The sequence below is a fragment of the Montipora foliosa genome, chromosome 5 (assembly GCF_036669935.1).
Source record: "Montipora foliosa isolate CH-2021 chromosome 5, ASM3666993v2, whole genome shotgun sequence".
Taxonomy (NCBI): domain Eukaryota; kingdom Metazoa; phylum Cnidaria; class Anthozoa; order Scleractinia; family Acroporidae; genus Montipora; species Montipora foliosa.
In genome coordinates, this window is record NC_090873.1 from 19,502,608 (window position 1) to 19,519,604 (window position 16,997).

A 16,997-nucleotide genomic window follows, 5' to 3' on the forward strand; every position below is an offset into this window, starting at 1 on the left:
ATATATTAGAATTCAGTCCTAAACAACAGGCATCATCTCGAGCCTCTGGGAATAAATATAAGGATTTGTATGAGTTTATTCCCCAGAGCCTCGAGATGATGCCTTTTGTTTAGGCCTGAATTTTAATATATCGAAATTGGTCTATTGCTTGATTTATTTACTTGCTATGACTGACTAACTGACTGACAAACTGACATGGCATGGCATAGCATGTATTTACCAAGGCATTAGAAAATATTGGACAGTGACAAAAAAAAAACAGCAGGAAACCAATTTGCCATACAAATCTTTCTTGTGAAGTCTTGATGACCAATAACTTGCAAGAACTATGTGAGCCGACCCTAAGTACAGGAGGCCTGATAAAGATTAAATTGACAATCTTAACCTATTTTCTCTCCAACTTGGCTGTGGGACAAATGAATGCCAAATTTGCAACTTGTTACTGTGTAAGTGAAAGTGCAGCTGGACGACTGGCTGGCTGGTTGAATAAGTGACTAACGCAATCCAACTACAATTGGTAGCATTATGATTTCCTTTTGCCAGTAGGTGTAACAGATCATCCCGCACGATGTTCGCAAAGGATGGACGTTCACAGTAAGGTTCAGGAAATACTTTTTTTAGCTGTTTAGATACAATTATAAATTATTTAAATTTCAATGTAAGTGAACGATATGTAACTAAAAGACTTGTCAAACAGGAGAAACCCTTCCACCTTTGTAAAAGGCCCCATGCTTAATGATGCATGAATTAGTAGAGAATCATCTTTGGGACCCAAAATAAGATAGGAAAATTATTTTACAATATTTGTGAGTCCCTTACCTGTGACTGGGTCTTCAGGTATCCCAACCCAGGGAGAAAAATATCGTGAAAAAAATTCATACACTGTCCCACTTTCGTCCAAAGATCCATTTGACACAGTTGCCTTGCGAGTGATTATCACACCACGCACATCTCTAGATGGGTTTGCAGTTAGTCTGAAGTGATCAGATTAGTTTGCAGTCAACATCAATTGAAAATCAGGGGATAGGTTCTCCAGATCTTCTCTGCTCTAAACGTAAAATCAATTAAAAATAGTGTGTGGAGAACGGCGTGCCTAATCTGCAGGTCGCCGGTCGCAGGTCACAGGTTGCAGGTCATCGTTTCACCAATACAGAAAGTATTCTAAACATTCATAAAAGCTAGCCTTAGACCTAAAAACTTTTGTTTAGGCCTAATTAGGCCTAAGGTTAGCTTTTAAGAATGTTTAGGATACTTCTGTATTGGTGAAACAATGACCTGGAGCCCGCGACCTGCGACCTGCGACCTGCGACCTGCACATTAGACCCGCCGTGTGGAGAACAATACTTTATGTAGTTAAAAGGGTAATATGACTAACAATTCCTTTTTTTTTTAACTAAAGGCATAAGTTAAAAGAAAGATTCAAAATTATATATATATATAGGTCGAGTACACATACATCACTTTGGGTATAGAGGGAAGGGAAAGTGGAGTTCTGGTATCGACCTACTTATTGACTATTTACTTGTGATACATCCACACAGTTTAATACTTTTTCACTAATGCTCCACCTATGGTAATGGAAACTGACCTTGTGGTAGTGAGGTCTAAACACAACAGGAGCTTCTTAGTTGTCTTCGAGTACTCAACATCCTTCATAGAAGGTTTACTAAAACTAAATGGAGATTGCACAATAACAATAAAATCCACTAGAGAAAAACACTTTTCAATACATGTAACGGTCTATGTCCAAATTAAGTCTTGGAGCAGGGGAATGAGAAAATAGGACCAATATCTATCACAGATAAAAGTCAATGAGTCCATTAGGAAAACTAGCAAAACACCTTCAGTTCCCTTGTTTTACTTGACATTTCACTCTATAAATAATATTATTCTTTCTCTGGCCCTATTATATAATCGCCTATTAAATGAGCCTGGCCTCATGCTACTACAGTGTATAGGTAATTGCTGCTTCTAATTGATTTAAATCTTTAAAGATATCAAACTAGGGGCGGTCCCTTGCATGGGATGTAAGTCCCATTGCACCTGTCCCTTTTGGGTTTTGCTTCCTTCTTTGTCTTTATGCTTTTCACCATTTCGTGTGTAGTACTATTGTGAATTTATATTATATAGTATAAGGGGAGTACCCAATAAAGTTAATAAAAAACTAATAATAATAAGAAAAAACAAAAAACAAATTCAGGAAACCTTACCATCTTTTTGTGGCCATTAAATTGCCACTTAAGGTTTCAAAAGTTATTTCTGCGTTGGAGTTACCTAATACATATGAAAGGAGGCAATGAATGGAAATTTTGAAATTTAGCAATTAGAGAAAGCATTATTATCAAGGGCGGATCTAGGATTTTGGCTAGGGGGGTGCACATATCAGACGGAAATGCACAGGACACCCAAGCTCATATGTTAGGCAATGTATAATACATGCTTTTAAGAGGGTTAGGGCTGTACGTAGTATGATAAATCTATAAATGATGAGGCAAATAAAAATCTAACTTCAATGCAGCTTTTGGGCTTGTAATATCCTCTAGTAGCTTAATTCGCTTTGCCGTTTTTAGCTAAGCTTACATTACTAGGAAGAATTACGAGTTGTAACATGACAGTAATTTCAGGCGCTTGCTATGTGATTGTTTACAATTGTTAAGTTTACGTATAGAATTTTTTAAAACTTTTTTTTTTGGTAACCGAGGGGGGTGCACGTGCACCCAGTGCACCTCCCCTCCCCTAGATCCGCCCTTGATTATCAACTCATAAATTTACAGCTACTTCAGCTGTAATTTTGGAAACCAAAGAAGACTGTAATTTATTTTGATAAAAATGATAAACTGAAAAGGTTTTTCTTGTTTCTACACATGCAAGTGGTATACTTGGGAAATTAGAGAATAAGTTCACTTGCATTTTGTCACAATATCAAATAATTTCCCTTGCCTAAAGGCTGCGGAAATTATTTGATTTTGGACAAAGCGCAGTAGAGATTGCTTACCCATTGACTCCTGCATGAACTGCCCTTCATTGACGAGTAAAATCGTCTGGCATTAGACATATTAAAATCTATCAAGTCTCACTCCTCAGGGACGTCAATGGGTTGAAAGGGTTAGTCCTATATAGTCGTATAGTTTTTATTATTTTAAGTGATTTTCTAAGTATAGTGTCTTTGGAATAAACATGGCAACATATAACTATTTTCTTTTATCTTTTTCAAAACCCATTGACTCCTGGGAGTAAGACTTAATAGATTTTACTCTGTCTAACACCAGGCGATTTCACTCGTCAAAGGGAAGCGGTTTAAGAGTCAATGCGATTGGGTTAAAAAAAACTCATTTAATAAAGAAAAATGAATGAAAGCAGACAATGTCACATTTAAATTGGGTAAGGATATATGGACTTTTTTACAGTTCATAGTTACAAGTATTTAGGTTCCAAAAACAAAATACACTGACCTGTACTAGATGTCTCTTTTCCATATTTTTCAAAGATGGAGGCTGTTTCCTACAGATGTATCAAGTAGATGGCAAAAAAAAAGTCATAAATTGCAGAAAATATGACCAGAAATAGTAACTTTCTGTCAAATGCTGGCCTAAATTAATTCAGTGTTCACAATACAATGGAGCTTGAGCTAAGGTTATTACTTACTGTAGTTGTTATTAGCAAACTAAGTGAAAATGGACGGGCTCTTTGCAACTACAGTGCGTGTAGGGGGTGTATCCTCAATTTTTTTTGTTGCTGTTGTTGTTTAGTTTCCCACATTTTGACCAGTGTACAGTATCTGATCACTATTGTATAAACATCACTAACGCTTATGACATACTGAGAGAGAATAGGGAGTGGAGGGGTACAGAAGGCGGTAGAGAAAAGGGCGGGAAGCCGGAGTTCTAAGAGGACAGGAAGAAGGAGAGAAATGCAAAACACTACTTGTTAAGAATACTTTAAAAAACAAGAGCCCGAGATGATATTTGACTTGCATAAGCATCTCCTGAGCAATCAAGCAAACTAAAAATTGTGCTTGGGCTGAAAACATCCTTACTTCCAGTTTTGTGTCTCTTAACCTTTTTACGGTGGTAAAGAAAAATTAAGAAAAATAAAAATTACGTGATTAAGCCAATCAGCATTCAGTAATTTTGCCCCGTATGTGACAAGAATTTAAAGTGTTAAGTTTGAATAAAGTTCACAATTTTCTTAATCGCTGGGAAAAAATGGGCCCTTTAGGATCCTTTTTATAGTTTGTAACATTTTTTCAAAGTTGAGCCAATTGTCAAATGTTACACGATTGATTATAACTCGTCAAGAATAAATAGAAACGGCGTCTGTGCAAAATGCCCTCAGCTGAAAACCCGTTTCAAGCGTTTCTTGTTTGACTTCATGTCAAGACGTTTTGAAGGGAATTGAAGCTAAAAGGTTATTATACGGCCTAGTAAACTTGCTTTTTTCAAATCTAACCAAATTTGTACAAAGCTGGCAACAAATGGCTGCCGACAAAACTTTAACGAACCGTACTCTGCGAATTTGTAAAACGGTGTCTGGCTTTAGCAAGAGTAAAATCTGAGAAGTTCTTTTCAGGAAGAAACGCTTGTGTGATTCGACGAAGTCGGATGAAGAATCGCATGAAAAAGATGAGAAAATTCCTTGTTCCGTATGACCCTTCAACTTGGATCCAGGTTCGGATTTTAATCGTTTCAAGTTTCTAGCTCGCTAGCTTAAAAAAAAGTCAGATGCTTCCTTTGTTACCGAGTAGAAGCGCTTTTCAATTTGCTTCAACTAATCATTGCTCAGTAACATTTTTTCAGATAGAAGTTTTCACTGAGTTTTTGAAATTTCTGATGTACCTTCCCTGCCAACAATGATTGGGGTCACATTTGAGAGTAACACAATGGGTGACACTAGTGTTGACACTACTCTAGTGTCAAACTCGCGAATGCGACCGCAGCCTTTAATTTCTTGTGGTTTTAAAGTACCTAGGGGAACACTGAACAATAGAACTTGATATAGAACTAGTGTTAACTCCCTAATGCGACCGCAACCAATGAAATTAACGATATCATCAATTTCATGAGTTTCGTAATTGACTTTAATGAATCAAATCCACTCTCTTATGCAAGGCAGCGCGTCCTTATATTTACTTTAAAATTTTCAATTTTGACTGCTGAAGGGTTTCATTTGCCGTAGCGTTGTAGCCTTCCTTGCAGGGACTCGGAGTTATGATTAGCTGCAAGAGAAAATGAGGGACAGAGAGGGAGGCTAAAGGCGTTGGCCGGGATATGTTATGTCCACGAAAGTTATTTTTAGACGAGCGGAAGTCTTTGTTCTAGGGGAAGTCTGTCTTCCGAGGCGTCCGCATGCAGATCTTGCTTCGCTCTCAGGTTCTTAGTGAAAAGAGAAAATGATTGACGCACGTGGAAAGGCTGATGAATATATTTTCTTTCAAACATCGGACCGAGGTTGGCCTGCATGCGGACGTCTCGGAAGACTTCCGCTCGTCTAAAAAATAACTTTCGTGGACATGACATATCCCAAGGGCTGGACCGGGAGCCTCCTTCTCTGTCCCCTTATTTTCTCTTGTTAGCTGTTATTGTGTTGTCACTGTTGGGTCTCAACAAGAGTGGATTCTTGGTCTCAACTATTTTGCGAAGGCTACACCACCTCAGATCTATCGACCTCACAAAACAGAATATTAGCTAAGAAAGCGAAACCCTTTGCCCATTATAATTTTCTGAAATGTATATTTTTAGATTGCGCGAATGCTGCGCCTAGTTTTCTTATCTGTTGTGCCCACTCCATGACAAATCGGACCAAGTTCGCTATGCATAGTAATACAACAATTTCGTCTTTTAGAAACAAGTACTCGTAGAGATAATCTCTTTACTACAAATTTGCAACTCAAACTTGACACATAACAATTTACCTTTCTCTTTGGTCAAAGCAGATTCCTGATTTGTTTGTGAGGCTTTACAATTTGTTTACAGGTTTTCTGGTCACCTACTTGTCTCATTTATAGGCTTAGTTTTCACCCTCTCCCAACCCATTTCCCAACTCGCATTTTTCTTTTTCACGGGCTTATTTATGTTATTTGTTTGTCTGGAATCAATCCTTTGACTTCTCATTCTTTTTCACAGTGCGAATCATCTGCATGACTATCCAGGCAAGCTCTTTTCCAACCATCAGCTAACTTAAAGCAAAGTTCATTCTCAGTGCTGTCTTTTCCTCGTGTGTTTGCTCCTCTTAGCTGAGATCATGTGTTTCCTTTCAACACCGTTCCCAAAAAACTTGGCGCACTCTTTTATTTGCAGGTCTTAGCATTGCAGCTATTAACAGCAAAAGGTATATTATGACGAAAGTTAATATATATGAAAGCCATATGTATTTGAACTGCGGGTAGGATCGATGCCTGACTTCTTTAGCATTGGTTTAACCATAGCGTTTTTTCATGGTGCAGGTACATGACCTTCCAGTAATGACAGATTTAGCAATTGAGTGATAACAGGCGTCAACACATCTGAGCAGCGTTTGATTAACCACGTTGGATCGAGTGTGCAGGTAGCGTTGCTTGATGACATCATGGAAGGTACGTTGGACACTATCTTCTGTAAGCCTGGAAAAACGTTCTAATTTGGAATGAAGATGGTATGACTCTACTTCTGGTTGGTTAACTACGATGTGATCGATATCTTCTTGAATAAGCTCGATTTTCTTGATTAAAAAAGCACCAAAGTCGTTTGCTAAACTTTGAGGACTATTTTGAAGTGGTAATGTATCGTAACGATTGTCAACTTTACAAAGAGAGTTAACGATACTAAAAAGCTTCTTAGTGTCTCCAGCGGATTCTTCAGATAAGTCGGCATAGTATTTCGTCTTAGTGTCATTTAGCAGTCTTGTGTATTCATCACGCGTATTACGATAGGCCATCGCAGTTATTAATTAACGTTAATTAACATTACCCAAGCAGTAACGAAAGGAAGCCTGAAACTTCCATATCATACTTATATAGATACTTTATATAGACATGTCATATCTATATCCTCTATGGGCTCAATATGAACTCACACAAGGGTAAGCTCCCGAATGGCTTGATAGCTCAATTGGCAGAACACTGCACCGGTATCACGGAGCTCAGGGTTCGGATCCCGTTTAAGCCTGAATTTTTCAGGCTTTCATTTCGTTCTGTTCAAGTAGCGTTGATTAATAACTGCGATGATAAACAACTTAACTCAAAAGTTTTGTTAATTTGTACTAGTTTTTTTCATCTATGGATGACTTGTAAGTCTAAGGATTCTAGGCAAAACAGTTGGTCCGAAGTTACTTTTGAGGTTTTGTAAATATTCAAAGATGCAATTTCTGACGGTTACGTGGCCTGGGAGCGAATTAGAGGCTCGAGTTCTGCCATGTGATCTCGTTTTAGCTTTTCGCGGGCGTTTTTTTCACCATTTTACGTCAGTCAGCCTTTGTGGTGACTTCATTTTTCTTTTTGGTTTTATTATGGAGGGGGCTCTAGGAGTACCTCTTCCCCGAGGTTTAGTGCCACTGCTTTAGATGGGGAATACGTTTCCACCTTTTTGGCCACAAAAAAGGAGTGGTTTTTCAGTGGTTTTTCGTATCTGGCGTGGTACATTATTCACGTTTTTCATTCAGTTGCATTGTAACAAATATCTTAATGTATAGTTTACTACCACTATTCTAGCACGTGTATTCATCAGTTGACTGCCTGCACACTCATAATTAAACGATTTCACTTTGAATGCTCGTGTTAGTGGAGTCAGAACCTTAGCCTGATTTTGTCCGGTGAAATACACTTCTATGGGATCGCCGATTCCAAGATGTATGAAAACTTTTAAAAAAGCATTAGGGCAAAGAGGACAAATCCATTAAAAACGTGCAAATTCAAATAAAAGAAACTTATATGAATATGAAAGAGATAAGCGTACCTGGTCATGATATGCAAAGTGTGGGAAAAAGAGTTCGAGCTGCGAAGGGATTGGCGATCGGTTAGCCAACCACGACAAGTCATGTAAGTCTGGGGGCTAGAGTATTCACGACGTACACTATTGCTCAAGGTGACTTTAAAATCATCCTTATCCTGTGTGTGTAGTCCCCAAATGAGGGCCATGGTAAAAAGAAATAACCCGGCTGCAAACGCTTACACCAAACGTGCTTTCAATCATCAATAAATAAAACTGACACACCTGACTTTGTGGATGGAAGTATTGAAGTACAAAGCCATTGACCACCTCATTTAGTATGTTGTTGATTACTGTCAAAAGTACTGACTTTACAAACTGGAGTTATCTACACAAGGTGGTTAGCAAGTTGTTCTGTTCCCACGTTTAAGAACTGTTGGCTGATTCATGCAGAGCAGAAGATGGCACTATTTTGAGGCTCGAGATGATGTTCTTCTTATTCAAAGCTGACAATTTTGGCTCAGATTTCGTAGTAAATGGATAAACTCTAAGCCTCTAGCCACAGAAAGAACAAATCCAAGAGTATTTCAAAAGATGGTGCTTTCTTCCCATGGAAATTAAGTGAAGCTTTTGTCAACTCTTTTTTGGGGCTCCAAAGCAGGGCGCGTAAAACTCATTTTTAGTTAACAAATAGTATTTTTTACTCTTTCAATGTGTAAGTGTTTCTTGAAAACACTGATCTTCACTAAACACCGTTCTCCGTATTATTGTAAATATTGCGTTGTAATAAAGGAAAGCTGTGCCTACTAATTGGCAGCCAATTATTGAGATATTAAACATGAGCTTTTCCCTTGCTTGTCCGATGCAATATATACGTCAAACCATCAATTGTTCGTTAGTTTTCATCCCTCTGCATGAGTCAGTTTACCATTTCATCCACGTGTAACACTCATCATCTTAAACGGTGCATACCGCTTATTAAAAGCTTGATGAGTTAAGATCTGAGTGCTTAAAAAGCAATGAACCTTTCCTTAAACTACCATGAAAGCAAATTGTGTTGCTACGTTGAGCTGTTCCTTCGAGCACATGTGTTGATAAATATCTCTGAAAATTAACTAATTTGTCGGGCGTGTGTCATTGTTCCGTCCTGAAATGTTTTTTGATATAGTTGTCGGGCTTTCATTGAAGGAAAGAATGATTTCAAATAGCACATTAGGCATTTTAAATGGAAAGGGGATTTGTCTATAACCTATTTTGAGACGGTCTGTAGCCTCACAATTTCACCTCAAAAAGTCACATATACATATATATCTTTTATTTTTGAATTTCAAGTGTTTCAACATTAAATAATGGAAGAAATTGAAAGTGATACTCTATAGTGAAGCCCTTTGCAATGCTTCTTCCAGCTACTTCCTTTTATCGTCCAAAGCTCATTTTGTTTTCGCTCAGTAGCAGCAATCACGAAAGATAGGGGGTTAAAGTCAAGTTTTTTTAGCACAAGGGGCTTCAACATCAGAAATGCCCTAATCCAGATGGGACACTGGTTCACAGAAAATCCTCGAATGATTATTACTCCCCTCAAGTCACAACTTGTACTTTTGAACATTCCTGCTGCATTGAAAACCTCCGATGTGTAATAACACCAACTAGGAATCAGAGGTTCTTTAGCTCAAATCCTACTTTTTATTCTAGAAAATTCCCGTGCAAAATTTGATTTTTCCTGGGAATTTGTCCTTAAACAGCAGGGTTAAGGTAACCCATACACATTGGCTTCTCATATACGAACTCACTGGAGCCTCAAGCCATACAGATCACCACACGTGCTGTATATTGTGATGGTGTGTCATTGCAGGTTACCTAAGAAATGGGCAGATTTAGCCAGCTTCATTAATTGTTAAGTATTGTTGGTTGAATTCCATGTACATCCTTACAACAATGTTTATTAGACACTGAACGATTTGCCATCAGATGTGAAAAACGTGCGAGGACAATTGACAGGGCCTCCACCCTCACTCCGGGTTTTGTGTGGGAGATAAAAGGAAGATGCTTTACGTCTAAGCGACTGGAAATATCAATTATTCACCATTTGAGATTCTAGACATGCACCTTTTGTTACAGCTAAACAAAAGACTCTTTTTCAAAAAACATGTTGCCGCAGAAAGTTGGGAATATAAGCTTAAAGTACAACAGGAGTTTGTGTGGAAATTGACCGTTGCCAATGATGAACTTTTGGCTGTTCTCCCCACACGAATGTGATATTGGACCATCCATATCATTCAAGAAAAGGACTCCTTGAAGAAAAAACCACTTAAATATGAAATTAACGTCCTTAATATATCGGACTGTGACAGTTTTTGCGAGTGACAAGCAACGCGAGTGACTTTTGTATGGATTCTAATTTCGTTCAGTTTTGTTATTTGTTAATTGAGAAATACGAAGTGATCTTCACGGGAAAGAGCGTGTTGAACATTAAAAACGTATTGAAACGAAAAAGAATCCTCGCAATATTAAAAAATAGTGCATTTAAACTAATTATTAAAAAATTAAGAGCGAATTTCGTCGCTTAAGAAAACGAGTGAGCCTCTTCTTTTGATGCTTTCTCTTTAATATAAATATTCAGCGAAATGCAAATTAGTTTTTCTGCTAGTCATTGATAGGATAATTTGAGAATAACTTTCTCTGGACACGGAAAGGAGTTTGAATTTAATGCTCAAATTCGTAGGTTCCAGTTGTAGCAATTCAAACGCAGTATTTTCGACATTCGTTTCCAGCTACAAACTATAGAGCGGAAAAGTCAAAACGTTGCGCATGCGTATAGATGATAGATGGAAAGTGAGGCTTTGATTGGATTCAAAGGAAGCTTTTAATGGTTTTCTTGGAACCCAGTTGAGGAAACTTCGTGCAACTTTAAGATAGATGTTTTCTACCCTATCAAAAGCTGTGTTTGAGGCATACTTGCAGAAACTCATATATTGCCCCTGGTTTTGTTTTTTTTTTTTTTTTTGAGGAGTCTCATTTGATTAAAAAGACAGTTTAATAAATAACTGCGATTAAAAAACACGCCGTTATTGAATAGCTCATAGACGTAAACGCTTAGGGTAGTCGATTGCCAATTCGATAGCTAATAAAAAATACGCAGTGTCGAGTTTGAGAAATCTTGTCAAATTAATTGTGTTGTTTTGACAGCTCTTAAGAATACCCTGCTACTCATGTCCGCGCTTTCATCGGCGTTTTCGCACTTATGCAAAAGTTTATTTAATTGGTTTTGTCCTCGTAATGACGTTTCTTTGTAAAGACAACGCTGTCAGTGTTAAAAGCGGCACATGAAAACAAATCTTGCTCATTTGGCTTAGCGCAAGACGGCGACACCAACCAACCGATGCAAGTAAGTGTTTAAATGATTAAATATCTAGTAAATTATTTCTCCATTAATTTGCCATACGGAAACTGAAAAGGAAAAAAACAAGAAATTTTCACAGACTTCATTAAAACATATGATCCAAATGTTACACTTCATAAACATAAAATGGTTTAGTAAGATGAAAAGCACTCTCAATTTATCTTTCACATTAATGCCAACAGCTTGTAGGAGATTTCTAAGTCAGTTGATTAGTTTTCGCTTCTTATTTTTAAAAAAAAATCTTTACGGCTGATTTGGGGTGATCCAATTTCATAGCATCCTACGAACGTCGTGTTTGTTTTTATCTTGTTGTTTAGAATGGATGACATATTTTCTGGCGGATTTTATACGGATGCACTTTTTAACGAAGACTTTATGGACGACAGCTTTGGTCTTCAAAACCGTCCCATCCAAACTACTTTTGCAGAGCTTCCCATGAGTTCTTTTGTTAAAATCAGAGAAAGTGATTTTCCCACAACATCAAGCACAATGCAACCTTGCCAACTAACCACATATTCTTGCGCGGAGAAAGCCAGCCGAGACTGCACTACGCCTAAGGTCATGCAGAGTGCCGACGGCTTGAAAACAACGGCTGCAATGAAAGACGTAGAAGACTTATGCTTGGCAGGTAACATCATGAACGACACGTGGAACCCAAACGTTGCATACAGCGCATCACACTCTGGACAAACTCGAGGACAACCATTAAAAAAGATGCGACGCCTTCGAGCAAACGATCGCGAACGTCGTCGAATGCGTTCTCTGAACAGAGCTCTAGAAAGTCTTAAGAAATGTCTTCCAGTACCACAGAGTAAAAGACGCGTTACCAAGTTGGAAATTCTTCGAATTGCTTGTAATTATATACGTTCACTTTCCGACACGCTCAGCGAAGACTCTCGAAGTAGTGATGGCCCTGCTCGAGGTAAAAAGTCGCGATCCCGAGGAATCGTTAGTGACCCTGTTGTCAATGGATTTTCAGTGGCTCAGAGGTTAGAGATTCTATCTGGAAATAACGCCAATCGAATTTAAAAAAAGTAGCTCTTGTTAGTTTTTTTAAGACTTGGTTTATCTCTAAAGAAGACTGTCATGAGGAGGTCCACTTAAGTTTAATGCCCAAAAACATCAACCGTTGACTTATTTCAAAGACAAATTATTGGACAGAAAGCAAGCGAAATCATAAGTACCTAGTTTTTAACCTTCAAGTTGTTAAGGGATAATGAAATTCCGAAGATTGCACTTTCAAAGCACATTGAAGAGATTTACATACCGATGTCGTGTCGGGGACACTCGGAAAAAAGCCGTGTGTTCCTTTGCGGAAGTAGAACCTACGTCCTTCTGATTACAAGTTCGGAAGCTCTACCACTGAGCTATTGGAGACTTGTAAAACATATCTTTTTGTACAAACTACACATTATTTGTTAAACACATTTAAACGCAGTAAGGTCATTAAACCACTTACTAAATTTTGTAGCCAATAGAACAATGCCAATCAAAGTTACCCATTAAGTATACCTCTAATATAATTGTCAATAGGCTTTCAATATTTTCGAAGTTCGAACGATCTTTTTCTGCATAATACAATTTTATCAACAGAAGGGTAGTGTCCCGTTCCTTGCTTTTACTTAGTCTCTAAGAAATCTCACTTCGTTGTTCATTTGTCCATGAATAATAAATGAAAGAGCTTTTATTTTATGACAGAATTGAAGCATTTGATTTAAACGTGACACTCTTAAGCCTCACTGGATTAGGGCTAAAATGCTTTTTCCTCTTGTTTTGAACCAAAGGGAATGAATTACAGATGATTCTTTTGAAAATTATAATATAACTAATAAAGCACAGAGAGAATATCGCCATCTTTTTTTTCAGACCGGTATGCATGTGCTCAGTTTTCAGAACTATTTACTTACTTTAAATCGCTCCAAAGCGTGACAATTATACAGAAAGAATGAGCAAGGATGGCACAGTCGGTTAGTGTGCGGCCTTGGTGCAAAGGGTCCTGAGTTCGATTCTCGGATCTCGCATCCTTGTTTCGACTTCTTTCCGTTCTGTGTATCTTAAGTAGCTTTAAATACCCGTAAAACGGAGCACTGATGGAGAGGGGGGAGTAAATTGAGCGCACCGTCGACTTCAGGTATATATGTCAGTTGAATAACTGTTACGAGTTATCGACGTTACTGATATGGTTACTTTGCTTTACTTTACTTTAAGCGTTTCGTCGAATAGAAAATTTTACAATCTCATGATTTTAGTTTCTATAATAAGCTCAAAAGCGGGAAACCCTACCCAGATTTCCAGCAAGGGTTCTTTTCAAGACGTCTGTATAAACTAAAGGTTATTCTGTGATAAAAGAAAATGTGTAAATTGAGATATAATATAGTTAATGCGCGTTCCCAGCGAAAGGCTCCAATAGTTCATCCAAAACATCTCCACAACAGTCTCACTGATCACTTAAATGATCTGACAACTCGGTCCGAGTATTCAATATCCTGCCAGGTCGCATTTTTTGCAGGCCACAAAATGTTTTTGAGAACCATAAGAGTTTTTGATTATGTTTATTTTTATGTAGGGGGAAGGCGGGTCTTGACAGAGCAACATCGTAACCAGCTTTTTAAATGAGTTTTCGGGCCCTTAAAGGTTGTAGGACTTTGGGCAAAGACAGTCTCGACTGTCTTTGCCCAAAGTAAGAGGATCATACTGAGTCCAGCAAAAAAGACGAAGGGAGGAGAGGTAAATATACAAAACAATCTATCTGCAACAGGTTGTCGCCCAATTCGTTTCCTTGTACCAAGACAGAGAATTAAGAATCATGGCTAAGCTCCTATGGTCAGGACATGTTGCCCGTCTGCATGAATCCAGGTTACCAAAGGCTTTCTTTTATGGGTGAACTGAACGAACTCAAGGTAAACGCCCCCAAGGTGGCCAGTACAAAAGATGTAAAGATGTCCTGAAGTCAACCCTGAAGGCTTGCAACATCAACACCTCTGGATGGGACACATTGCTGATCGTTCTGAATGGCGAAGAGCCTGTCATGAACGCCGGAAAGCGTTTCATGTGAACAGAATTAAAGAACTGAAGATGCGCCGGCGTGCCCGCCGTAAAGCTGCTTTCCTGGTGATCTTATCATTTTGTGTGCCTAAAATATGGACGCCGACGTCGTTCCCGGATTGGACTTCACAGCCACCAAAGACACCAACACAGACGTTGAACTTCTCATAATTTAGCACTGAAGAATCGAGATCCTTCGGCGACACGACGGCTCACTCCATCATCATCATGGAAGACTTCACTTGATGTTGACTGGGGAGAGTTTTTGGTGAACCAAATGATTAAGCGACCATTCCATAACTATTCGACGTTAATCAACTGAATAGTGATCAATATCAGGATTTTATTTTTTTATCTTGCTATATTGTGCTAATTTAATGATACATTCAACCCTTTCATTACAATTTATTTATCGACCTTTGCGAGGTTAACATGAAGGCGGCATTGCTAATCAAAGAGAAGTGACTTTTTCTGGTAATTAATTGGCGTGTGCCGTTGAGTGTCCCTGGAACCTCTCAAGTACATAGATACTATATTGTGATCCCATTGTGGCTGGGTTTTTGATGTTTTTTTGTTGTTACAACTATCAGGGAAAAAAATGGTGGGGTTCCTTTTTAAATCATGTGATTGTTCAGTACAGGTCAAGAGATGAAGGACCTCAAGTCGCCTGCACCCGACGTCGGGTACACCATTTGCTCGGTACAATTCAACTAGGTGTATTAAGTATTTTCAAATTAATTAGTACACCGCACAAACTCAATGTTTTCCAAAGTATGTCTCTTAAAATGTATCCCAATTGATTAAACAGCTTTCGTTGCTTTTACCAACATTTAAGAGGACAAGGCTGCTAACATTTGTCCGAAAGGAGAGGAACGTATACCATTTGCAATAAACGTAGGACAGACGTGACAAGCGTCATTGATGGAGGTTAAAGTTATTCATGATGTGTGTCTTACACAAGTGACTTGAACTGTATCGCACGCAGAGAATCACATTAGGCTTCAATACACAATTGATAGTTTAAGCGTTTCTTATTTTTATCAATAGTTTTAATCATCCCCAAAGTACAGCAACACTGCAGCTAAATAATAAATGAATGAACTGTTCTAGCGGGGCCTTGAACACCTACATTGTCAACTTCATCGCTATTTAATTCGCTGTGCTGTAATATTTTCTTATTCCCTGATGAAGCCGTACATCGGCGAAAGATTGGATTAAAGTTTTGAAAAGACGCTCGAGGCCTCACTTGAACAATTTATTCATTTATCATAGTTATCATGTAAAATCATGTAAAATATGCTGCTAAAGGACAATATCAAACCTCTACTGCAGCTCAACTTCAACAGGTTCACGTCTTTGCCGGAAACAGTTGTGTGATCCCCTGTCACAGAAAGCTCCGTCCGGGTGTTATGATTATTGCCAATATTGCCAATAGATCTTGATCATGATTATGTTGATTATGGATGGAAAGGTACTGATATCTTAAGAGCACACGCAAGCCGGCACGTGGGCTCTGGAGCTCTGCACGCACTTTCATGAAAGAAAAACGTAAAAGATATTCCATTTAAATACCTTCACAAGAATGGCAAACGTGATGAAGAGCGCATATGAAGGTTTTTTGACATGTGCAGCAAAAGGAATTTAAAACGGAATGATTTTTGTCGCAGCATGTTAACCTTATCGAAAACTAATATCACAATGTGATGAGACATCATGAAAAAAAGCGGTAGCTTTATAATTAAGTCCAATATTAAGAAACGTGTACGCCTGCGACACTCAGAAAACTACCAAGCACAAGGGGTTGTGTTAGTTTTGCATATTAAGTATTTTTGTGTTTGTCAATGGCCTTGTACAAATGCAATCTCTTTAGCCAGGCAACCAGCCATTTCATAAATACATCAACACTAGTAAAATCATTCACCTCTTATACCTAATACAAAAATCCTGTTAAATATGAGTATTTAATTATAAATTATATATATATATAATAATGTGAATAATGAAACTAAATTGTTGTAAAATGGTAAAATAAAACAATGAACCAATAAATATTTTGATCTGTAAAGATGTAGCTCCTGGGATGTTTTAAAAAGTAATGTTAGAGCCGTAGCTCTTCAGTTCGTCAGCAAAGAACTTTTCGTGTTTCAGTCCCCACCGACGCTTCACCAGAGGTTCTATAGAACCATACCCCTTAATACACTCAGGATGAAATAGTCGTCGTTCAATTTCTTTACGCTTTAGTAGGTCATGGTAGGTATTTACTTACTACTTTTTCCATTTGAAAAGTTGCTTGAAGACACTGAATCTTCGTGATACGGTATATGGTATGGTATGGCATACTTTATTTAAATGCAGAAGACACGCTAGCCCCAACGACATTAAGCTGGTTTCCATGGAGGGAGTGTCTTTACAAATATATTATATAAAAGAAAACATAAGTATATACATGTAAAATATGTTTATATTAAAAAAGCGACTACAAGATGACATATATCGATAAAACTACTTGAATCTGCTTAATTAAGCATAAGACTACTTGAATCTGCTAAGCTAAGACTAACAATACTGCTTTTATTCACAAGAAAGAGTAAAGCTAATATTACGGAATTTAATTTATAATTCTAAGCCTTAAAAACCCCTATACCATACTA

The 16,997-nt window shown here is 38.0% G+C and overlaps 2 protein-coding genes across 4 annotated transcripts in view; one reads left to right on the forward strand and one right to left on the reverse strand.

Moving 5' to 3' along the window:
• The window catches only part of LOC138003014 (phenazine biosynthesis-like domain-containing protein), a 36,667-nt gene extending 19,928 nt beyond the window's left edge, over window positions 1–16,739 (reverse strand). For all 3 annotated transcript variants that reach the window (XR_011123399.1, XM_068848959.1, XM_068848958.1), the window contains exons 1-2: window positions 16,613–16,739; window positions 15,668–15,876 (exon numbers count right to left, since the gene is read on the reverse strand). The gene's annotated coding sequence lies outside the window, so the exon portion shown is untranslated. The remainder of the gene's footprint in view (window positions 1–15,667; window positions 15,877–16,612) is intronic.
• LOC138003013 (neurogenin-1-like) lies at window positions 11,230–12,943 on the forward strand. Its single transcript, XM_068848956.1, has 2 exons — window positions 11,230–11,286; window positions 11,619–12,943. Exon 2 carries the CDS (start codon window positions 11,620–11,622, stop codon window positions 12,328–12,330), a length of 711 nt encoding a protein of 236 aa, XP_068705057.1. The 5' UTR covers window positions 11,230–11,286; window position 11,619; the 3' UTR covers window positions 12,331–12,943.
• Window positions 16,740–16,997: the final 258 nt, after the last annotated feature.